General features: G+C 38.3%; 1 protein-coding gene across 1 annotated transcript in view; it reads right to left on the bottom strand.

The window, feature by feature from the left end:
* Moxd1 (monooxygenase DBH like 1) overlaps positions 1-19,143 on the bottom strand; it is a 79,314-nt gene extending 60,171 nt beyond the window's left edge. The window contains exon 1 of the mRNA XM_047557751.1: positions 18,407-19,143. Within this exon, the coding sequence (XP_047413707.1) occupies positions 18,407-18,670 (264 nt within the window). The 5' untranslated portion in view covers positions 18,671-19,143. The remainder of the gene's footprint in view (positions 1-18,406) is intronic.
* Positions 19,144-24,781: the final 5,638 nt, after the last annotated feature.

Raw genomic sequence — 24,781 nt, 5'->3', positions numbered from 1 at the left:
CCCTGTTTAGGCAAACTACATGTATTAACTCATTTAACTTTCATATGAAATCTATGAGATAAAACTATTTTCCCATTTTTGCAGATAGACATGGAAGCAACATATCCAGCATTCTACAGCTGAGAAATTATAAAGGCAATATTAAATGTGGGTAGTCTGACCTGAGGTTGTACCTTTACTATTCTACACTGTAGTTGACACTGTTGGAATGGAATAGGTCCTTTCATTCTTGTTTATTTTTTCTGTCTACAGAAATAAGTCACATTAGGGTTTTTTGTTTTGTTTTTATTTTGCTCATTTTGTTTTACAGAAAATGTTACCTTTATATAGCTAAAGTTGGGTTCTGACAAAATTTTTATTCTGAGAACCAGGCTGTAATTGTTAAAGCAATTTAAATGAAGTAGGACTGAGATGTGCCCATTTTCATCTCACACATTGTCAGTAGGAAATGAAATAACAATGCTTACGAACAAAGATTTAGATCAACTAAATGCTTTACACTAAACTCAGATTTTATTACATTATTCATGCAATCACAGTTTTTTCAAACAAAAGAGAAATCGTAATCAGTAGAAAGAGTAGAATAATTATCCTAGTCTTGCAAATGTTTCCAAAACCATTAGTTCCACAAAATTTCTAGCTTGCTTGCCAATTTTCCATTCATTCTCTTTCCACTCAACAGCACCAACTCCTTCCAGCTATTCTACCTTTTTATGGCTTTTCAGATAATTTAGCTTTGGGGAAATGGAAGAAGCTTCACTCAGTTTTGCTGCAATCCCATGAGCTCATCTACCTTGTGCAAACCAAATAGTACCTTATATTAAAAGACTGTTGTCAACTATTTCAAAGTTCTAGACTCCGAGGAAAATGGGATTGTCCAAAACAAGTAGATGTCTTGAAACTTAGTAAGGGGAAATATGGTGGGATCTTATTAAAACTAAAATTACAATGTGAGCTAATCTAACCATCACTGTAATTGAACCATAATTTTTCTCATTTTTCAAATTTTAGGGCCTATTCTGGAGACATAGCTTCAGTTTCGATCTTACTCTATCTAGTTATCCAAACCGTATGCTTATTCACAGGTTTACTTCAACTTGGGCCCTCATTAGTTCACAGGTTAATCTCATTTTCCCAGGAGGCCTCCCAAAACATATCTTCTAAACCTTCTCCCTACAGGATACCAACATTCCTCCACCCTGAGCTTACTTCTCACCTCTCACCTTAGTGAGAGTACTTCAGCTATAATACATGAAAGCTCCTGCCCTAGCTTCTTTATATCCTAGAAAATATCCTTAATGGAATCATAAAACTTACTCCATGTAAAAGAAAGCAGGAAAAGAAAATAAATAAAACAGATTAGATAAAAAGAAAACGAAATGAAGGAGAAACGTCGCAACAGATTTTTAAGACATTAAAAGGTCAATATTATACATAACTTGGTGCCAAAAGAAATGGATAATTCAGATGGGAAATCAAGGCCTTGAAAGTCACAAACTGGTAAAAATCATTCAAAAAATACAGATACTCTGTATAGCCCTACAACTTACTATAGGTAAAAACTCTACTACAAGAAAATTCTAGGCCAAGATGTATTTACCTGGAATTTTACCAAATATTTGAGGAAGAGATAATATCAATCCCTCACAAACTTTTCTAGGAAATGAAAGAACAGGAAGCACTTCCCCAATCATTAGTTTTACTCCAGCCTTACCCTAATACCAAAGCCAAAGATATCACAAAAAAACAATTATACATTGAAAACCTCTCATTGGACCTAGATGCAGATTTTCTTAAAAACAGAAATAGAAGTATCTTTTAGCAAACAGAATCCAACAATATAAAAAAGGATCATATATCATGACTGCAGACTTATTTAAACATTAAAAAGTGATCACACAATTCATCATATTAAAAGTCTAAAAAAGAAAAATCATGATAATCTCCATAAATGCAGAAAAAACATTTGAAAACACTGACATATGGCAGAAATCTCTCAGTCATCTAGCAATAGGTTTGTCTCTACCTTATAAAGAATACCTCTAAAAAGTCCATAGACAGCATCATACTGAATAATGAAACACTAAATTCTTGCCAAGTTTAGGAAGAAACCCTGGGACCAAGGTAACCTGCTTTCTATTTACAGAAACCCACTGTTGGTTGTTCACCTCTGACAGTTCATCTCTTCTCTGGCTCCGTTATCTCCTCCCAATCCCTAACAAAATTCTTGGTTTGCCATTGTAATCTTCTGTATTCATATTTTACCCTTTGGTAACCTCACCTACTTCAAGTTTTAAATCATCACTTTTAACTCAGTATTACATATCCAAAAGTTGATTTCACTTGTAAGTCTTATTGTTGTTTCAAATGCAGTAAGTCCAAAATTATATTTACCCTTTACCTGTAAGATTTGTTTTCCAGATTTTCTTTAATTTTACTGCCAAACTCCCAGCTATCCAAATTCAAAACTGCAGTTTTCTTTAACTTCTCTGCTAATACTGCTATCTTCACAGAAAGTTTCCTATCAACACTTCCTTTGAAATAAAAACACACTTTGTGCTTCTATTTTATTTTGATTTCCATCTTAGTTCAGACTCTACCATTTACTTCTGTCAATATCTTCCTTGGAAAATCATTCTCAAAGTATTACTGCAATGTAGTCACTAATATATAGTATATTTTAAAATCTAGATTTGTAATTCACTAAAATTCAACCTGACCTGGACTTTCAGGTTATCTATTGTTTGATTTTGCCACATAACATCTGTTTATTGTTCCCCTCAAATACAGGCCTTTTTCCAGGCTTTTGCTTTTGTTCACATCCTTCCTCTCCATCTCTCCTACTCTCTTAAGGCAACTGAGACACCCTCTCCATGAATTTCATCTGTTGAATCCCTTCCATTCAAGGCTCATACTCCATTCGATTTCCTCTGTGAAGTGTTCCTTGATCCTTCCCACTGGAAGTAATCATTTCTTCTCTGAATCCTTATTCCTCTATTTACATCCCAAGTAGGATGCATGTGATATATTTTAGACATTGAATTATCTTCTCAACCATGTGGCAATTGACTAGAAGCAGCTAATCTCATTAATCCAGTTATAAATATGCACCTTTAGAACAGTTGTTCACACTGTAAATGGAACCCCCAAAAAAGCAAGATGATACACTATTTTCACTCTTGCTCTCAATTATATTTACATATGGTTAAGACCTGGTGTGAAATGTGTTTAGCCAGATGCTAGAATGAATTTGGGGCCACATGATTTGCCATGGAGACACATCTGGCATTGAAATTCAGAAATGCTGTTATAACCTTTTAACCCCTATGTGGGCATGAATCTTAGGAAACTGACATCAGTATTTAGAAAAAAGAATTTATGCATGCAACAATTCTGAAATCCTTTCAAACAAGGAAGGCATTGCCTACCTATTCTGAGTAATAAGAAAAAACCTGAGAGAAACCATACTTAAGAATATATTCTAACTTATATCCCCAGACTGACATGCATAATGAAGATGCTCTTTGAATATATGTACTTTAAAAAGAAGCATCTATTTTTCCTGAATGAGGAAATGACTTTGAAAATAAAAGAATGCAAGAACTGTCATCTGAGAGTCATGCCTCTGTGGTGGAGGACCAGTTTAACTTGATGGAACACAAGTATTCCTTAGTGGTACCTTTTGTCTTCCTTTGGTACTAAGAAAATACATGGACATCAATCAAATACAGCTTTAATGGTATCAAAATTATACAGCAAAAGTACATACTGGCAAATCTTAAAGCAAATTACATGAGGTAACAGGAAAGAAAAAAGGCCAAGAAACAATTCTGGGTTCTAAAATTCATGCCATTCAACTATTTTTCCTGGGAGGAAGAAAAAGAAGGAAAACAGACAGCAAGCCACTCAAAGAATGCTCTGTCTTGAAATGATGATTGTTGAGATGCAGATTGGCAAAGCCTAAAAAATGTTGGATGAATTTAAGAGTTTTACTGACAGTTTGACAAAGGGAGAATGCTATTCTAGTGAATAACCAATGGGTTAATTATTGTGTTATGACTGTTCTCTAAGAAAGAAAATAAAACAAAACTGAAGAATGAAATGGACATAGTACAACATTGACCAAATAAGTGTTCAAATACCAATAAAGTCACCTACAAGTTGATATTTACAAAACAATAATATGTAGTGTTTATGAGATATTTAAGGAATTTTCCAGTGCATTTTTAGTATATCTGATTTCCACCTTTAAAATTACCTCCACTCCCTGTTTCACTTTGTAAATGGATCTCCGTGTATGTCCTCTGTGAACCCTATTCCTCAGCCATCTTCCTACTCAATATTCTAGGAATTTTCAAATAAAAATGGGAACATGGATCACAGTGCACATTCATTGAATGGTCTAATGTCATAGTCACTATTAAAATGTAATTATATCATGAATATTAAATACACATAAATATATGCATATTATATATTAAAATATATATTTTATAGATCATATATGTTTATATAACAAAATATTGACAAATAAGTCATCCCACTCCTCGGTTTATACCCAAAGGACCTAAAATCAGCAAACTACAGTAACACAGCCACATCAATGTTTATAGCAGCTCAGTTCACAATAGCTAGATTGTGGAACCAACCTAGATGCCCTTCAACAGGTGAATGGATAAAGAAACTGTGGTATATATACACAATGGAATACTATTCAGCCATAAAGAAGAATAATATGGCATTTGCAAATAAATGAATAGAAGTGGAGAATATCATGTTCAGCGAAATAAGTCAAGCCCAAAAAACCAAAGGCCGAATGTATTCCCAGATAAGTAAAGAATGATATATAATGGGGGTAGGGAGTGGGGAATGAGAGAATAATGGGGGAACTTTAGAATATGTAGAAGGAAATGAGAGGGAGAGGGTATGAAAAATGGTGGAATGAGAGAGACATCATTGCCCTATGTACATGTATGATTACACGAATGGTATGAATCTACACTGTGTGCAACCATAGAAATGAAATTATGTACCCATTTGTGTACAATGAATCAAAATGTAGTCTGTAAAACATTAAAAGCTAAATAAAAATAATAATAATAATAATAAAAAGTTTCCATTAAGAATCATTAAGAGAATGGACTTCATGGTAGTAAGAGGTTGGGAGAATTCAAAGATCATGATTCTGTAAAAATTTTTAAAGAGTTAAAAAATAAAAATTGTAGTTTTGTCTTGTTTTGCTTTTGTACTAGGGCTTGAACCCGGGGTGCTTAATCAGTGAGTCACATCTCCAGCCCTTTTTATTTTTTTTATTTTTGAAATAGGGTCTTGCTAAGTTGCAGACGCTGGCTTTGAAATCTCTTTGAAATGTCTACCAAATACTGGGGTGGGCAGTTCAGGAAGTGAGAATATGTCTAAGAGAAGGCAAATTCATTTGTGATTACAGGCATGTGCCACTGTGCCTGGCAAATATGTCAGTTTTTAATAATGTAAATGTAATAGTTGATATGCAGAATCATGTTAATTTATACTTAAATCATCTTAATGTTCTGAAAAGTGAAATGTGAAGTAGTTACCCTATATGAATGACTTTATGTGCACGTCAATCATGTTTAACTGAAATACCTAGCTCAGCTTCAACATGGATTGTCACTGAGGTATTATTTTTTACTTTCATTGTGGAATAAATATTGATCATGTATTTAACTTGTTTATATTTCTCTAGATAAAAAACTCCCTGGTGACCTTGAAAATCTGAGTGACTAACCCCTGATAATTAAGTTAGTATTCTGCTGTGTCACAAAAACATTTCTCCTGAAACATGTTCTCACAAAATACATTTTTCATTGGAATCTTTTATGCTTTGAAAAAATTATGAAATATATAATCGAGGTTTTAAAATGCTGTGTGGCAACTGTAAAATAAGTCACCAACAGCACAAGTTGGCAGGAAGTTGAAATTTATCATTTAACATGATAGCATGAATACCGTCACTTTCAAACTAAGACAACATACTGAAAAAGCCGGCTTTGATAATCAGCGAGATTGCTATGACCCCTTGTTCAAAATCATGATTACACAGATGTTAAATTGGTTCTCACTCATTGTCAGTCTTTTTTTCTGTCCCTCTTAAAAAAAGCTCTGCTATGGAATAGAGCTTTGACTGGTGCTGTGTTAAACAGGATGAATTGAAAACTCTTATGGGTGTAATAAAACATATGAATAGACTTTGGTTCAGCTTGAAGAACTGAATGTAAGCACAGCTGTGGGACAATCCTTGAGAAAAATGTTACCATCTGTCATCATTTTCTTCAACAGGTGCCTACAGTTTTTCTTCTGTTTCTAAATCTCAAAAGCCTTGTTACTTCAAACATTTGTCTGTATTATCTATTTCTATAATAAGTGTTATGGTAGTTTAATAATATTGATAGTATAATAATAAATATTTTCATGAAAAAGAGAATCTTTGATCCTCAAAATATCATAAAGCTGTATAAACAGCCTATATAAGCACAATCTTCAGATTTCAATAGCTTTAAAAAGTCATTTCTTCGTTAATCTTAGAAATCTAAATGGAATGTCAAAATAGAAGGGAATTGTGCTTTAGAAACCACTTCAGACAAAACAGAAACTCTCTCGGTCTAATAAGGGATCTTTCAAATATCTATCAAAATATCAAAATATGAACCCACCTGAGCACTTGAGCACCCTGGGAGTTTGGTGAAGGCCACCTTATGAAAGACACATCCTGGATTTTCTGCCACAGCCAAACATCTCATTTTAGTTCTCGGATTGATTAAGTTCATACTTTTTGGCTAAATTATATGATTTTCAAGGGTACATAATAAAATCAAAACATTTATTCTTTGTCTATAACAATATACTTCAGCAGGAAAAACAAATTCAGGTTTGACCATTCCAAGAATATTCTTTTTCTTCGCCTTATCCCATCATCTAAATTTAAACTTGTCTTAACTGTCCATGATCATTTCATGCAAGGAATAAAGCTGTTTCTTCTCCCTGTCTTCCTCACTCATTCCATCCATTCTTCTGTCCTGGGGGGGTGGTGTGTCCATACTACTGTGGCTACTGTATCCGCAATGAAGAGGAGGAATATGAATGGGATACTTGGGAGTGTTGTGGTGGTCCCATAGGTTCAAGCTTGAGAGGTAGTGGACATGTTTTAGATTCATTTAAGAGGAAAAGTCAATAGAACCTGAAGATGGGTTTTTATTTTGTTTTCAATTTTTTATTTGTTCTTTTTAGTTATACATGGCAATAGAATGTACTTTGGCAAATCACACATACATGGAGTATAACTTCCTATTCTTGTGGTTGTACATGATGTGGAGTTACACTGGTTTTGTATTCACATATGAACATAGGAAAGTTATGTCTGATTCATTTCTGTCTTTCCTACTCCCATCTCCCTTCCTTCCCCCGACTCTCCCCTGTACAATTTGGTGAACCTCCACACCCCCCACCCCACACTGTAAGTCAGCATCTACATATCAGAGAGAACATTAGGACTTTGGGTTTGGGGGATTGGCCTATTTCACTTAGATGATTGTCTCCAGTTCCATCCATTTACTGGCAAATGCCTAATTTCAATCTTCTGTGGCTAAGTAATATTCCATTGCGTACAGTTACCCCATTTTCTTCATCCATTCATGAAGGTGGGTTTTTAGATAAAGGGCGAAGGAAGGGGAATAGGAACAATCCCTTATTATTTGACTGGAGCTAACAAGAAGTGCCATTTACTGAGATAGGGAAGGCCAGGAAGAAACCATGTTGGAAGTAAATCATACTAAGTTTGAAAAGTCTACCAAATACTGGGGTGGGTAGTTCAGGAAGTGAGAATATGTCTAAGAGAAGGCAAAGCAATGCACCAATGGAAAGCAGGGGAGGGGCTTTGAAACTCACCAAATTTACATTTGCCTTTGCTCTTGAAGTCCTCCAAATTCTTGCTTTGAGTATATGCAAGTGGTAAAATAGTCTTTTATTCTTTGTTATTCTTTCGATTTCAAAATTAATACATAGCCATTATAAGTAATTTAAATATACTAAAGTTTACAACAGGGAAGGAGATTAAATACTCTCATGTCGTTGGGACAATTCATTGCACGCACAGAACAGGTGTATTTCTTGAAACAAGTTTTAAAAGCAGCATATACAGTTTTGTGGTGTCTATCTTCCCTTCTGTCCACTTTTTGAGCAACCTAAAAGCATGAGTGTAGAGTGAAGTTATTTTCAGCATCACACTCAAGTTGGAAGTGAACCTGAAGAATGACTAATCCTGGTTCCAACCAAGGAAGATTTCTCTCAAAAATATTTTTTAAAGAAATGATCACAGGGGGTAAGGGAAAAATGGAGGAATGTTGGATTGTGTAGAGGGAAATGAGGGGAGGGAAGAGGCAGAGGGAGGAAAGATGGTGGAATGAGACAAACATCGTTACCCCATGTACATGTATGATTTCACGAATGGTGTGACTCTACATCGTGTACAACCAGAGGAATGAAAAGTCGTACTCCATTTGTGTACAATGAATCAAAATGCTTTCTGCTACCATGTGTAACTAAATAGAACAAACAATTTAAAAAGAGATCACAAAGTATTTACACTTACATTGACAAAGCTCCTGGCCTCACAAGGCAACTCATTCAATTCCAATGGTTTGTCAGGAACGAATTTCTTATATTCAGTAAAAATCTTCCAACCTTTAGGATCTATTCATTATTTTTTCCCCCATTTTACTGGGAAATAATACATAGTATTTATTCATTATTTCTTGAGGAAGATTGTCCACTACTTCAAAGACAATGATCATTTCTTTGTAATCATTGTTTCTCCAGGCAAAATACTGCCAGTAGAGTCTCATTCTGATGCTCAGATTTCCAGTAATTTCAACCTTGAAATGCTCCCATTTATCCACTTGTCCTTTAACAATGCTGTTCCCAGAAGGGATCCTGTGGTGTGATTGGCCTAGGATGGAGTGCTATTTCAATATTACATCCCTTGATGTGAACAGTAGAGATTATAAGGTAATATTTCATTTATCTATGTGTTTAGTGGCCACATCATAGTGAACTTAAAATAAATGAACTAATAATTAGACCTTTACATATTAATTCTGATGTAATACAATGTGACACATTCTGTACATATATTGCTAATTGTTTTTTGAAGCAACTTGTTGAAATTCCCTTACATTCATGATGAATTTTGGGGGGAGGATTGATCTTGGGAGTGCTGGATCTCTTTGAGCTACATCTCCAATCTTTCTTTTTTTGTTTTTTGTTTTTTGTTTTTTGTTTTTTTTTTAAGACAGAGTCTTGTCAAGCTGCTTAGGGGCTTGCTAAATTGTTGAGACTGATGGCCTGGAATTTATGATCCTCCTGCCTCAGCCTCCCATGTTGCTAGAATTATAGACATGTCCAGTTCAAAATGAATTTTTAAATTGTAGTTTTCATTTGTTATTTTATTATATCACTAGCTTTTAACCTCACTTTGTAACCTAATGCAGCCAGTCTAGCAATATGTTTTGGGTTTGGGTGTTATATATTTATAAATTCAGTTTCATTAAGCCATTGTCAACAAGGTGATCATGCAAAACAATGCGAAATACTTTACTATCACTCAGATACAACATTTAATACCCTAATCTACTGGCATAGCAAATCAAATGCAAAAGGAAATGCAGTTTTGCCCTCTAAACTTTGTCTATTGACAGCATTCTGGTCTCTATTCATTAATGACTGCAAAGTGTTCACAAACCAATTACTTAAAGCTCATCCTGGAAATCTCTCAAAAACTATCTATATCCCCCTTCTGTACATTTAATGTACACCTTTTTCTCAAATTGAAAAGTTGTAATTTTTGTCTTCAATTCACAATGATAATACCTCCTATTTATGGAGTACTTTTGACATGTCACATATTCAAGAGCTTTCTATGACAATTTCATTAAATCCTCACAATAATCCATAAGTTCAAGATCCTGATCTCCCTTCCAAACAATAGGAAACTCCCTCCGAGAGGTTTAAGGAGTTTGAGAAGGGACACACAAGGAATAAGCAGCAAGCGGTGTTGGGACTCACACCAAGTCTAGAAGATTTCCTGCTCTTAACTGCTCAGCAGTTATTCAGCAGGTATTTCTTGAACATCTGCCAAGCACATGGAATTGTTCTTGGTACCTCAGGAAGGTTTGGCAGCAAGGACAGTCATCAGATTGCAAGTGTTCCATCCATGCCCTAATAAGATACTAATTATCCACCACTCCTGTTGCTCTTCTTCTCTCTGCTGCCACTATAGCTCAAGGGCATTTCACAGCTGATTAGCAACCTTGGAGAATGGGAGAGAAAATGAAAGGGTATCTATTTATGCAATGAATGACACTTGATAATTTTTCCAAATACTAAGGGAGTCCATTTTGTTACTGTTCAGTCTAACCAAAGACTTTAGACCTGAACATTTCTTCTAGACTAAACACAAGTTAAGAACTACCTGATTCTTTCATTTATTAATGAAATGAAATGATGTTACTTTGTTACCCTCCGAACAAGCATGACTGATAAAATTTAGACTCTGTGTGGGTACACACCCCTTTGCTTAGAATATAGCTGCTGGTACCAGCTGGCAAAAGGTGTGTAGGAATGGCAGAGGGCTATGGGGAGGACAGATTCCTATTTCAGTATATTTTGAAATTCACTTCTATTCTCAGATTAAAAATTGCTGCTCTTGTCTCAGCATGTAAATTTGAGAAAATACTTAAAATACTTTCATTTTTATTAAACTGATCTCAGAAGTGTTCCATGACAGAAAAACCCAACTTATTTTTCTGTTTAAAAAGCTGATGTTATATATCCAAGCATATGCTAGCCCTTGCTCCAAACATCAAATGGTCAGTGTGAATGGCTCTTTATGATATCCTGCTTTGTATACCACGTCCTAGGACAGCAATCTTCCCGGCTTCTGAAGGCTGAGTCACAGGATCCCTATCAGAGTCTGACCACATAAAGTCGGCAATTACCAAACTTGTCTCTGTGTTAGACTCTCCTGAGAAACCTGAAACATGTTAATGTTTTTGTCCAAATAAGTGAGATTGCACTTTGATTGGTTTGGGGTTGTGGAGGTAGGAAGTTGCCTAGGCATTGGAATTTTCAAAGGAGCCCTAAATGATTCTACTGGGCAGAGGAGCTTGGTAATTTCTGATACAGGAACAGGAAGTATGCTTCACAGTTCTCAATTATCTATTTGTGCCTGCTTATCACTAGACCGCAATCTGCCACAGCGTGAGTCCATCTAGGCCCTGGCCCTTGGTCCAAAGGGATCCAGGTATACAAGATACCAAGAGACCTACTGTTATTGTGGCTGCATCTACCATGGGTTTCTGTGTATAAATGTGGTTTCATGCATAAACTTTGTAGGCAAATAAAAGAAGCAGCAATACTGTTTTTCCTAATAACTGGAGATTTCAAATTTTTCATTTAAAAATTGTATGAAAAATGGAAATCTTCCCAGACATGTGTTGTTGTGTTGATGTAGCCTCAGTGGCCTTCAGCTCTCCATTATTATTAAAAGATAAGAAGGGATATAGAGAAAAACCTTCATACCCAGTATTAAAAAATAAACTACAAGATCACCAACTCTGGAGCTTGAAAACTCTAGTTGAGCTTACTAAGTATCAGTGTAACAATGCCACACAAATAGAAAAGAGCTCATGTAGTTTGGATACATTTGAAAAAATATTAATCATATTTTCTCCAGGTAAACAGTTTCCTATATTGAAGGTCTTCTGAGTTCTTTGTTGCCCATGCCAGATTATCTTCTTCATTGTATGTGACAGTTTGAATTGTAAGCCCCATGGTTAACTTCCAAAGACAACCTTCAAACTTTAAGGCCCGTGTTTTCCTTTGCGTTTTGATTATTAGCACACTGATCTGAAATAGTCACAGTCTCTCCTTAATACATCACTCTAGTTTAATTTTTTGCACAGCACTTAATAATTCCTGGTTTCTTGTTTATTTATTTTTTACTGCTAAAATATGAGTTCCAAAATACTCTTGATTTCATCTCACTCAATGCTGTGTCCCTGGTCTAGAACAGTCAACGAACATTCAATAAATACTGGCTGAATAAATGAATGAATATTCATTATCTGTCTATAGGTACTACACAGACATGGCCATGTGAAAACCACAAGTGATTTCCATCCTGGGTGACCTGGAGTCTAGGGTCTGTACATCTACAAAACAAGAGAAACAAGCTAGTGACCTCAAATAGCTATTGTGATGATTATATGAGATAGAACACTTTAAGGACTTATTACAATGTGAGGTGTACATGAAGAATTTAGTGAATGAAACATCATAAAAATCATATCATAGAAATGTATTTCTATAACATTTATAGTGGGAAAAATTAGTAAGAGAAATACTTGGAAATACATGTTCTTCCATTATTTAGAAGAAAACTGGAATATGTTTCGATGGAAGCTTCTTAAAGAAGAAAGGGTACCAAGCTAGGATTCAGAGGAAATAAATCCAGGTTGTGGATTTGTGTGGCCTCCAACAAGATATTGGGAGTTACCCAAGGCTTAGTTTCCTCACCTATAAAATTGGGTAGAAGGTTTGAGGGGAATCTGCCAAATTTGGAGTTCTAAAGGGCAGCAAGTAAATACACAAAACATTAACATTTAATCTGTAAAAGCAAGAGTGGCATAAAAATTGTAATTTTGGCTACATTCAATGAATAAGAAAGACTTATTAGTAAATTATATTTGATCTGTACATTATTTGTAAAGCACTCAGATGCATGATCCCAATTCTATGTTAATAAAAATTATCCATTTTTGCAGAAATATTTGCATATATGCTGTATGTTCTCCTTATATGGAAATTTTGTTGTTTTTGTTTGTTTGGTCTACTCTGAATAAGTTAACAAGATATAGATTTGGAAGAAGCTTCCTAAGGGAATTTTTTTTTTTTTTTGCTGAAAAGTTCCTTATTAGGTATTTGTTTTAACTTACAATAAAAAGCATTGTGAGGCATCCATGTACACTGTTTTTATTTTTTTCTTGTTACATGTGGATCAAACATTTCCAGAAATACCATGATGTGTAATGAATTCATCCCTTTTGCCAGCAACTTTATTTTAATAGGGCCCCATTACAGACGATGAATCACTAAACCACCGTTCAGTTTCTTTGAAGTGGACCCTTGCTTCTCCTTCCAAGACTCCAGAAATATGCTGTTTGTCATCTGAAACTTTCAACCCCATTTGTCAATTCAGGTGCATTGTTTCCTTGGCTGTTAAGTCCACTTGTTTCCTCAGGCTAATTACGAAATCCTCTACTCTGCCAGGGGGAAGCAGACAGCTGAAGAGCATCAGCATGTATTCGAACACTGGAGCATGTGTCCCCATTACTAATGCACCAAGCATGAAGCCTGGAAAGGTCCCTTCTTCATCTGGAAATTGGGGGGCATCATCCCAAGACTTATAAATATCTCTTAACAAAGCTGCAGCTGAGCTGTGTCAGGACTGCACACTTTCTTCATCTTTCCCTTACGGCTTTCAATTTGCTTTGCAAACATTTCTTTGTTGCTGTTGGCTGGGGTGTGCTTAAAAGAAGCACATCGTTAACCACAAAGAATGCTCACTGTTTTCTGTGATTTTAAATCAGTTCCCAGCACTTCCTCAGAGAGTAGCCCAGCAGCAATTACTCTGCTGCTGAAGACACTTCTCAGCAGAGAAAGGGTTCAGTTTTTGAGACAGCCAACAAGCAAGGCTGTAACAAATGATGACATATGTTTCAGTCTCCATTCATGAGTGCTCTATACCCCCATAGGAAGGGTGAATCCATTTTTGTGCAAATTCAACAGGCACATCCCACAATGCTGCTCTCTTCTCTCACTTACACAGGCTGGGCATTCATTGCCCGGATTATTTGCCTCAAATGGGCACTCACAGTTGCTTAATGGTTTGGGTGGGGGTGGAGTTGCTCTGTCAAAAAGGGGCAAAGAACAAGGAAAGGACATGAATCCATCAGGGAAATGAGTTGAGCTGATTCACTGAGACAAAATAGTGAGGTTTTGGAAAGCCAAGGCAAAAGGACAGACTGCTTCCTTCTGCGAAAGAGAGTCCAGGCTGACCTTTGCAGCATCCTAGAGAGGAAGTTTCCATGCCGTTCCAGAACAATCTATTGGGTAGATTATGCCAAGACAGGCCTCACACCTGCAATGTCTCTCTCTTTTCTTTCCCATTTGATGTCATCTGGTCACCCACCCTTTGAGGTACTATCCCCAGGCAGGGTCAGTGAGGTTACAAAATGGGCAGAGCAAATTTTCATAACTATGCCAGGCTTCTAGGTATAGTTTTCAGGGTGGCCACGCTTGCTGCCTTGATGGAAGGAAATTCAAAATCTGATTTTTTTAACCACAAGCCTAGAATAAGAGTACTTGCCTAGCCTGTGCTAAGCCTGGAGTTCATTCCCCAGTACCGCAAAACTTTTTTGAAATAAAGTTGTTAACTCTCTAGGGTTGCTGGTAAATGTCACACTGACCTCTGCAGGGAGTCTCATTGGACCTAACCTTTAACTAGTGACCAGCCACCACTGAAAACTATGGGATTGCCAAAGTTCAGAACTCTTATTTGGGGGAGAGCATGAGGGGAGGCGGCCAAGGGAGTATGGAATAGGACAGTGGAAAACTTACCAACCGTTCACTAACTCTTGAGAGTAGGGGGTTATAGGTTACAGAGAGAAAGAGAAAGAAAGAAAGGGAGTCAGGGGACCAGTGAATAAGTAAACACTGCCTCTCAATTTAAGTGGAATGGAAAGAAAATGGAAACATGTACACAGGCACTCAAAAGTGGTGGTGGGAAGGAGACTGGCAAGCAGTAAGGATGGGTGTGATAGAAGGTATTTTCCAAGGACAACCACACTAATATATTCCATTCCCATGATGCTAAGGTGGTGTCTGTGTTCCTTCTTGAATTGGTGAGCCTGTGGCAAGAGCAGAAGACACACAGTATGACTCAAAGGCTAAGTCATCAATTGCTATACAGTTTCTGCCTGGGCTTCCTGGGATGTTCACTCTTGGGACCAGCCACTATGCTGTGAGGATGTTAATGAGCCACATGGAGAGACCACAATCCCACTGCAAATCTGGGTGAGCGCCCACCAAGACATCAACCGCCCATCAGACATTCAGGTGAGCAGCCGGCAGGTACCTTCAACCACTGCTTTTGGAGTTGCTCACTAAGCCCTGCTCACATTACACATCTGAGACCAAAATAAGAGTTATTGTGTTAAAAATACTGTTTTGGGGTGGTTTGTTATATAAGAATGGATAGCAAAAACAACCGGCAAACCCCCTGATACTGGACTTGTTTCCTGACAGAATGAACCTGGTCTAAAAAGAAATAGGACTTTCATTTCTGCCTTTCATGGGTTTTCATAATTTGGGTTGATTCTTTATTAATCTTAGCTTTTTTCCTCTTGGTTCCAGAATACGTTGTCTATGGGATATATTCCAACTGAAATTGTATGTGTGTATGTTCACACTTTGTACAAACTGGAATTGTCTCTATCTTGTGCTGGCTCTCTCTTGCTCCTCACCCCCCACACACACCACACACACACACACATACAAACACACATACAACAGGAATTTCTGTCTTTTCTCAAAAAAAAAAAAAAAAAAACTAGCAATATTGGGTGTATATGCCCCGGTAACAGTAACTCACTTGCCAAACTTTCCCTCAAGGCTCTCTACTATCTGTCACAGTCTGCCTGATCCAGTCAATCCCATGCCACCCATTTCTCTGCTGACCTCTAGAGGCATTTAGGCTTGTGACACCTATTTAGTCAACCATTCTCTACGTGGTTAATTAGAATTTGCTCTTACCTAGTTTTCAGGTTTAGCGTCTCTCATTAGAAAAAGAAAAGAACAATTTTAAAAAACCTAAAATGATGTTTAAAATTATGTAAGAAATGACGAAATAAAATGTGGAAAAGCCACAAGATGGCATGACTGGGATGTCAACTTGGGTCACATCACATAGCCTGATGCCATTTTCCTTCTGTGGCTACTGCACTTATATTGATGCCCCGGGAGCTAAGGCTTTTTCATTGTTCCACAAAAAGTCTGCTTTCGCTGGGAGAAAAATTATACAAAATCCAAAGTCAACTAACAAAATCACATACACTGTACTTAAGAATCCTATTTATTTTTGGCGTAGTCGCTAAAGATGATCTTCTCATCGTAGTGTGTGAAGAATCTCAAATAGTTTCTAAGGAGAAGATTCAATTTCAAGTATTGGAAAATGGAATCACATAGCCTGGATGATCCTGCTGGAATTGGCATGTTTATTTTATATTATTTGGTATCTTTCATGTTATCAGAGTTTTTAACTATGTTAAGTAAACACTTCATTTAACTAATTAGCATAATCTTATATATTTAAAATCGCTAGAATATTTAAGGAAATGGAATGGTAAAGGATGTTGACCAAGTAAGAAAATAATGTTTCTATATGAAATTCAGGATTTTATTTCATGTGGAATAAAAAATAAAGATAAAGAAGAAAACTCATTTTTTTCCCTTTGCTCATTAAGTATATTGGGTAAGTGCCCAGTTCTCAATTCTCACGGTGGTATATATTCACAATTTTTAAAAAAAAGTTCCATGTCTCAACATCAATCTAAAAAGTACTGATTAAGTCTTACACAATCTTTGTAAAGAACCACCAGCAATGTGAAAATATTCTGTAGTTTAACAAAGTCTGTTTGTGGAGGGTCCATTAAGGCAAACTGAATCAGTATATTAATATTGTGTTTAATATTGTGTTTAATATCAAATTGGGTGGGCTTTTTAGAAATGCTACTCTTTGACAAAAATAATATCAAGTTAACTTTTGAACTATGCCCTTTTGTACAATATCACCATATTAAGATTTCTCATGCCCTCTTCTACAGAACATACAAGGGTAGTTGCTGGGCACATACACTCCTCACCCTACAATAGGCTAAAATAGGTATTTAAGTAAGGTATTGTCTACTTTATGTCACAGAAAAGTAAGTCAGTCCATGCGGCCCATATTTGGGGGTCAAATGCTTGGTTCACAAATTTACTGTCTGAGATACTTTAGAAGAAGAAAATGTATACATTCAGCAGAGTGACGTCCTCATAACTTTCTTTTATTGGAGTCACGTTACTTCTTTTGGGAGGAAACAATTAATTTATGAAAAAATAGACAATAGGGTGGTTTTGAGCTTTTTATTGCTGTCACTTTATTTCTAGCTAAAGTCAACAGCCCAGGGGTCCAAATGTGATGGCACCGCAGCACATTGTGGAACTTGAACTTAGAAGTTGCAGATAAATTTACTGAGAAATATATTCAGAAGTCCATCAAGAACGTTAATTTTCATACTATCAAAGCCTTAAGACAGTGTCAGGACAATTGGAATTTTCATATGGACTTTCTCCGGCAACGGGGAGTGTTTTGTGATCATTTTTGTAACACAGAGTGTACTTTCACAACAATCCAAAGGTTAATCAGGATCAAACAACGATGTCCTGGAAACCTAACCACCTAATCATTCTAACTGTTCTGATCTTTCTTTCCTCTATGCGTAAAGGCTCCTATGAATAGGCAGTATCACTTCCACACCCCCCTCAAAGCAAATCGACTGCGAAGCAAATCAATACACTTTGTTTCTTCTTTAAAATAAGCGAATTTTTGTACCGCTTAATAGGGGGCTTTGTCAGAGGGTCTTGGATAATGAAGGCGTCTGCAGCGTCCTAAACAACACTCGGAATAACAAACTTCCTTATACGATTCTTAAGGACCTTTCACTCATCTCGCGGATGATATAGCTGATATCAGCCCCGAGTCCGGAGGCTCCAAAACAGCCAGCGATGGGGACGTTCTGAGATTCCCAGCCCTAAACTGCAAGAACGCAAAATACCAAGCTTTCTCCCCGGACCCCCGCCCAGAGCTGTCCCTTAGGTGTCCAAAGCGGGGTCGGGGGTCCCTCTCCTTTCCCATCGGGTATAAATGGGGATGCTGCGTGGCAGGTGTGTACGTGGGAGATTTACTAAGTGGGGCGCTGGGACAGAAAAGTGTTCAGAGAAGGAAAACTGCCAGGGCTCACCGTGCTCAGCTTCCTGAGGCGAAAACTCCGGGCGCCGCGCGCCAGGGAGGTGGGGAGTCCGGGCGCGAGCACCTTCCGCTCCGGTGGTGCAGAATCTGACCGTGAAGGTGAGAGTGCGCGGGGCTCCAGGGACCCAGGGTTTGCAACTTCGCCCGGGGCCAGAGACCTAGTGGTAGCCTGCACTCGCGCCATCCTCGGGGTAGGGACCGGACCACCCCGGCGGGGCGGGAGCCGGGAGGGGACGAGCTTACCTGGAGGTAGGGTCGCCCGTGGGTCACACCGCCCACGACGATGTCAGCAGCCGCCATGGTCCCGGTGGGCGAGAAGCCGAAGCCCACGTAGCCGGTGGTGCGCACCTCGAGGCGGAAGGCGAGCCGGCTGCCCTGCTGGCCCCAGCCCAGCCAGTACTTGCCCTCCGAGTCCAGGACTGTGTGGTGCGGGTAGTACCGGCCCGAGCCACCCGCCACCGTCCAGGGGAGCAGCCCCCACAACAAGAGCAGCGGCCAGCAGCACATCCTCGGGCGCCTCCTGCCCGCCGGCACCTGGGCTCCAGCCACTGAGCAGCAGGAGCAGGCACGAGGAGCAGGCACGAGGAGCGGCAGCGAGCGGGAGGCCTGGGACCGCCCCTGGGGCCGGCCGAGCGCGCCCGCCCGGGAGGGCAGGACCTGCTCTCCCCACCCCGGGTGCGGGCCCCGCGCGCCCGGTCCCCTCCAGTCCTATCTACCTACCCTGGTGCTGCCTGGCCTTTCCCTAGATCCACCTGCCGCCCCCCACCCCTGACTTGGCCCCTTTGGGTTGGAAGGAAAGCGATGGGACTTCCTAAAAGAAGTAGAAGCTGAGGTAGAAGCTGAGACTAGGGGACCAGGAACAGAGGGAAAAAGGAGGAGGGAGAGCCCTAGTTGGGAAGAACCTGGGCACTTTTAAGAAATGTGGGGGGTGGGGGTGGGGGATTCCTGGGGAAAGAATGGGAAATTGATGAGATCGAAAATCACTTTCAGCAGAGGAGGAAGGAGTTGAATAAGCAAAAGAGATAGTCCTGGGTGTCATGGAGAGAAAGTTGAAAGTCCCCTCCCTGGTATCCTTGAGGTGGATCTTCCAGAACCATTGAATTCGACAATGTCCCCACCCGCGTGGATGAAGCTGTGCACCTCCCCCAGTGCGCTTCTCTCAGGCTTTCGTTCCTGGGGTCCCAAATCTTTTTCCTCACATCAAATCATCAGAATGCTTGCTTTCCTGCTGGGCTTGTTTTGCTATGATTTGGTTCAATTTGGTTGTGATGGCACACATTCTGTCTACTTTGCAATGCGCAGAGTAGGTCAGGGTTGATTTTCATTTGAAAAATCTCTTTTTCTGGTATTTCAAATTCTGGTCAGAGGCATCTTTACCAAAAGGTTGTTTTGTTTTTGCGTCCACCTTTCAACACAATGTTCATGTCTTCAGAATGCTGAATATTCCATATGGCAGGTATAAATTACCTTTATTCATTTATTATAATCTGCCATCTTTGGAAAAAAGTTCTAAGGTGATTTACAACAAAATATAAAACAAGTGAGAGGGCATCAAAGTGAAAACATGGATAAGAGGAATACTACAACTACTTACTATTTACTTTGGATTTGGAGGCCCACAAAGTTACCTGTACTTCTTATTCTCTGTCCTCAAGTTATCATATTCCACCCTGTTTTTTCTGGTTCCTGATTTCTCTTCCTATTTTTTTTTCTCCATAACTTTTCCAAAAGTATCCGCAGGCATCTAAATTGTTCTAAGGATTTGAGCACATGTGACCACGTCTCAAAGGCAACCTTTACACAAATCTACTTACCTGGGGCTTCAGGGATTTTCCTAGAAAAGGATTTGTCCCAAGGAGAGAATGGATCAAGGTCCACAGGTTTATCCTGTGACAGTACCAATATCAGAGAAGAGTGATCCTGAAACTTGGGGATAAGGTGAGAAAATAGCAGCCTTGACACTTTAAAAGAACAGAGGAATTGGGAATATGAAATAGCAGCTGCCAGGTGCTGTTGCTCCAACAGGACCCACTGGGGGGATATCAGGGGCAGCAACATCCACATGGCAATCTAAGGATGGCAGCCCTGGAACTGGGTTTCCCTGTGCACTAGGAACTTCACCACTGCTACTGGCTTCATTCAGCCTTGGAAAAAGAGAGAGGATGTGGAGAGAAAAAGAAATAAAATGGTGGGCACTGGGGTCAAGAAGAATGGGTTTTGGTGCCAGATGAGGCACATTCATATTTAGCAGCCTTTCACTCTTCTAAGCAGGAATTTCAGGTCATTCATGATACTGCAGGGTGATCGAAGGCAAACCTCCTGTTTGGTGGACTTTCCTTATTCCTAGCATGCAGGAGCCTGGAACCAGTAAATGACTATTACCTGCTTCCTGGGGTTCCTTATATAAATCTCAAATTCATATCCACCAGGGTATTTTCTGTCTCCTTATAAAAACAAAATGATGTTAGGTTTTCTAGAACTTGACCCCCATTTACTGCTCTGGCTCCCCCCCCCCCATCACTCTTCTCTCACCCCTTGGCCTCTGAACACATGAAGAGCCACATTGTCTCACATCTCAGTGCCTTTTCAGATTGTCTGCTCTACCACGGTTGTCCTTTCTCCCCTCCATCCTTTGGAGTATTTTCTGATCCCTCTTCCACACTCCACAGTGGTGTGGTTGTGTCAGGAATGTTCTCTCCAGAGTCATATGGCACCCAGACACTTACTGCACGTCTTGTCTACATGCTTGTTTTCTTCCAGTAACCTCCCAGTCAGGGACCACATCTGGTTCCTTGTTTTAACTCTGTTGCTCAGAACACAGACAGGCATACAAGATGTGCTCAATAAATATTTGTAGGAAGAGTGAATAGATGCATGCGCAGATCCTTCTGGAAGCAACAAAATTGGAGTATGGAGGGAAAACTTGGGCCCCACATGATTGAATGTTCTGTTCTGCATTTGGTATTGAGACCAAAATAGAATAGACTGCCCAAAAGAGAAAGTTGCAAATTGTTTTAATAATTTTATCAAGTAAGACCATTGAGTGTGGATTTATTGTCTTTCGTTGTGACTGACATTGCTTCTAGAAGCTTTGAGTATTTGAGATATGTTAAGACTAATATATTTATCTTGAGATTATATCAATAAATATTATTACCAAAATTCACCCTCTAGAGACCCATTCTTATGTTGGCTTGACTTAACCCAGTAATTTAAGACAAAATAGAAAATTTTGTCTGTTTGCTTTGTGGACTGAACTCCCTGGATCAAAACCAACTCTACACTCCAGTTGCATGTGGGACTCAGTTGCCCCATTTAGAAAACAATGACAGTATTACTGCTTGTCTTAAAATTTGTAAGACAAGCAGGAAGGGGACTTGTAATGTGAATCAGTGGTAGAGCATCTTCTTAGTCGAGGCTCTGAGTTGATTCCCAGCACTGTCAATTAAAGAGAAAAGGAGAGAGAAAAGAAATCAGGCTATGGTGCATGCCTGCAATATCAACCACTTAGAAGGTGGATTACAACCTGGGCAATTTAGTAAGATCCTGTCTCAGAATAAAATAGAAAGGATTGTGGATGGAGCTCAGTGGTAGAGTGTCCCTGGGTTCAACCCTAATACCACTAAAACAACTCAGAGCGTATGGAAGAGAGAATGAAATCAATAGTAAGAGATCTCAAAATTGTTATTGAAAAACTATTATTCTTATAAAAATGAAACTTGCTAAAATTTAAAGAAAAACATCAGGAAATGCAGGAAAGTGTGAATAAGAAAGTAAACTAAAAAAAAAAAAATTACCTGAAATTCCACTGTCCAAAAATAACCCTTGTATGCATTCCCAGAACATCATTCCAGAACCCAATTCCATTAAAGCGTTAGAGTAACAGCCTGTTGAGCAAGAATTTACAAAGAAACTAGTGAATTAATTTTGTAAGGCTCCACTTGAAGTAAACACAGTGACTCTAAACACTCTAGTTACAAATCACATTTTTAGGCTTCTTTTCTCCCCTGATATCCTTGGGACAAATGAATAGATAAAAGACACAAAACAAACAAAACTAGAGATTCAGTGAAAACTTAAGTTCAGGATATTAAACCAAATTACTCATTCTTAAAATGAATCATTTTCTCACACTTTTCAATCAGGGATTTTAAATGTAATATTTATTTTTATTCCACATTCATTGTGATACACAGCTTGGGATCAGCCAGTGTGACTGTACCCAAGCTGAGCTTCCTCACCTCCAAATGCTCTGTTGCTAAGATTTATTTATATTTCTACATTAGTCAACTGCAAGGGGCAGGGAGGGGTGAAGAAAAAAGAAAACCTAGCAGACAGATGGGAAGGAGCCAACGTAGTCTCTTGGTATGAACCCGGATGGTCTGAAATAGTTTATTTCTTCTTGGGAGTATCATAATTTTCCTGTCTACTTGTACCTAAGGTGCAACAATAATACTAAATATTTATAAAGTTCCTGTCTTCTAGGGAACTCAAAGAAAAATATTTATATAAGTGATCTTAGCAGCTCTCCAACATTCAAATGGGGAAGCTGAAACATTTTCTCACTTTACTCTATAAACTAAGCCACTTTTGTGGATAGGTGACTGTGACTCAAGTTCATGCAATGAGTCAGTGGCAGGAAAAAGCAAAAACAGAACTTTGGTCCCGTCCCCTTCTCTCTCCTACATACTTGCTCAAGTTTCACCTCATCTCCACTAACAAATAAGAAATTTGTAAAGCCACCAGATGATCACCATGAAGCATTCTTTCAAAAGAGCTGATACTTTTCACATGAAGGACATACTGTGATCCACTGTTAGTGGATGTTATAAACCCCTCACTTTAATAATGGATGCAATTGCTGATGACAGTGGCATGAATGGAGAAGGAGAACTTATAGTACATTTGCTTTTATTATTAGGAAACTGTGACATGCTTAGTTGAGTTCTTGAGGTTACTTTGAAATCCAGTGCCAGTTGGCACTCTTCCTTTAGAAAATCGCAGCAAACAATCCACTTTGCACAAAACCTACACTTCAGTATTATCATAAACTATGCTCTGAAATAAAACTGTTTCAACTGAAAAACCCTGGGAAAGAAAAAGATCAAGCCATATTCTATTACTAGTGACATGTATCAGAATTTCCCTTTACAGGAAAGCATGATGTATACAATAATATGGCAGTGAAGAAATGGATTAATACTAAGTAGTAAGCTGTGTTACTGTAAAGCCATGATTAAAAAGTTGTCTGTGACCTGAGGATAGTAATAGGCCTTGGCACTGTGCTCATTATCAGAGTGATCTTCAGTACAAGAAAAACATTCATTTCCTCAGATTTTGGCAAAGCTCCCTTCTGAGAGACCAAGCAATTAAAGCTGTCAGTGACTATAGGAAGGCCAAAGATGGGTTATGAAATATGCCCAGTTAAAGGACTGTCAGCCTTGCAGAGAACCTTAGAAATTTTTCCAAACTCTTATCTTCCTGATAATGAAGTGAAGCATAGAGAAGTGAATTCTTCCAGGTTACAATTTTTTTTTTTAAAGAATGTAAGAAGGAAGATTGGTTGATTGCCTGACACAATTACCAACAATGCCCAACTCCTCCACACCAGCCCTTAAAGGAAATCCTTTTGTGTGTCCCAAGTCTACCATTGGTACTGGTTTTTACCAAATTTGAGTAGACATATTGGGAGAGGAAAAAGGCATTGTGAAAATAGTGCTTTTCTCCTCAAGCTGGGACCCCTTAGCTATCAGGTTTTTTTGTTATGCAATAAGGTTGGCACATACATGCTTTGGCACTTTCATACTTCTGTGGCCATCAATTCCAAGAAAGATCTAGGCTTAATCAAATGAACTACCAGCACCAATGCAAAGCTGGATACATCCATAACTCCACACTAAGAATGACAAGGGGATTCAGTAGAATTCCATTGATTCCAAAACTCCACGTGTGGTTTTGGAAAACTTAAAGAAATCTGTACTATAATGAAAGAATGTAAAAACTAGTAATTATAAAATATAATAATCCAAACTTAATTAAATCATTGCAATCATTACTAGGAATAATAGACAATGAGTTTTCCTCAAACCAAAAAAAAAAAAAAAAAAAGGGGGAGGAGGAGGAGGAAGGAGGAGGGAAGAAGGAGGAGGAAGAAGAGGTAGAGAAAGAGGAAACAATTGAACTACTAAGTGATGATTTTCATATGGAAAGTAACAAATATAAGACATATTCTGGGAATGAGTGTTATGACTTTGAAGGTCTTTAAAATGTGGTTGCTATTTCCTATGCTGTAAGATTTTATTTTTTCTCATTTCAACATCTAAACTCTAGTCTCAATTCCTTGGAAATTTCTACACTTAATTATCCAAATTAGATAATTAGTTCCACATATATATAATTTGGCTTTTAAAAAGAATCTTTTCATTACTTGGATAATTAAACACTTCAAATTTTAAACCAAATCACCAGATTGAGTATCACTGTTATAATGGACCAGATAAGGGTTTTCGTTTCACTTAAAGCAGTGTTTGCCCAGACAGGGTTTATACAAACTCTAGATGATTAGAAGATCTGCCTTAGGAGTAAGCCCATCAGTAATGAGGATAACAGGGACATAAC

The sequence above is a fragment of the Sciurus carolinensis genome, chromosome 7 (assembly GCF_902686445.1).
Source record: "Sciurus carolinensis chromosome 7, mSciCar1.2, whole genome shotgun sequence".
Classification (NCBI taxonomy): Eukaryota; Metazoa; Chordata; class Mammalia; order Rodentia; family Sciuridae; genus Sciurus; species Sciurus carolinensis.
This window is presented reverse-complemented; position numbering and strand designations above follow the sequence as displayed.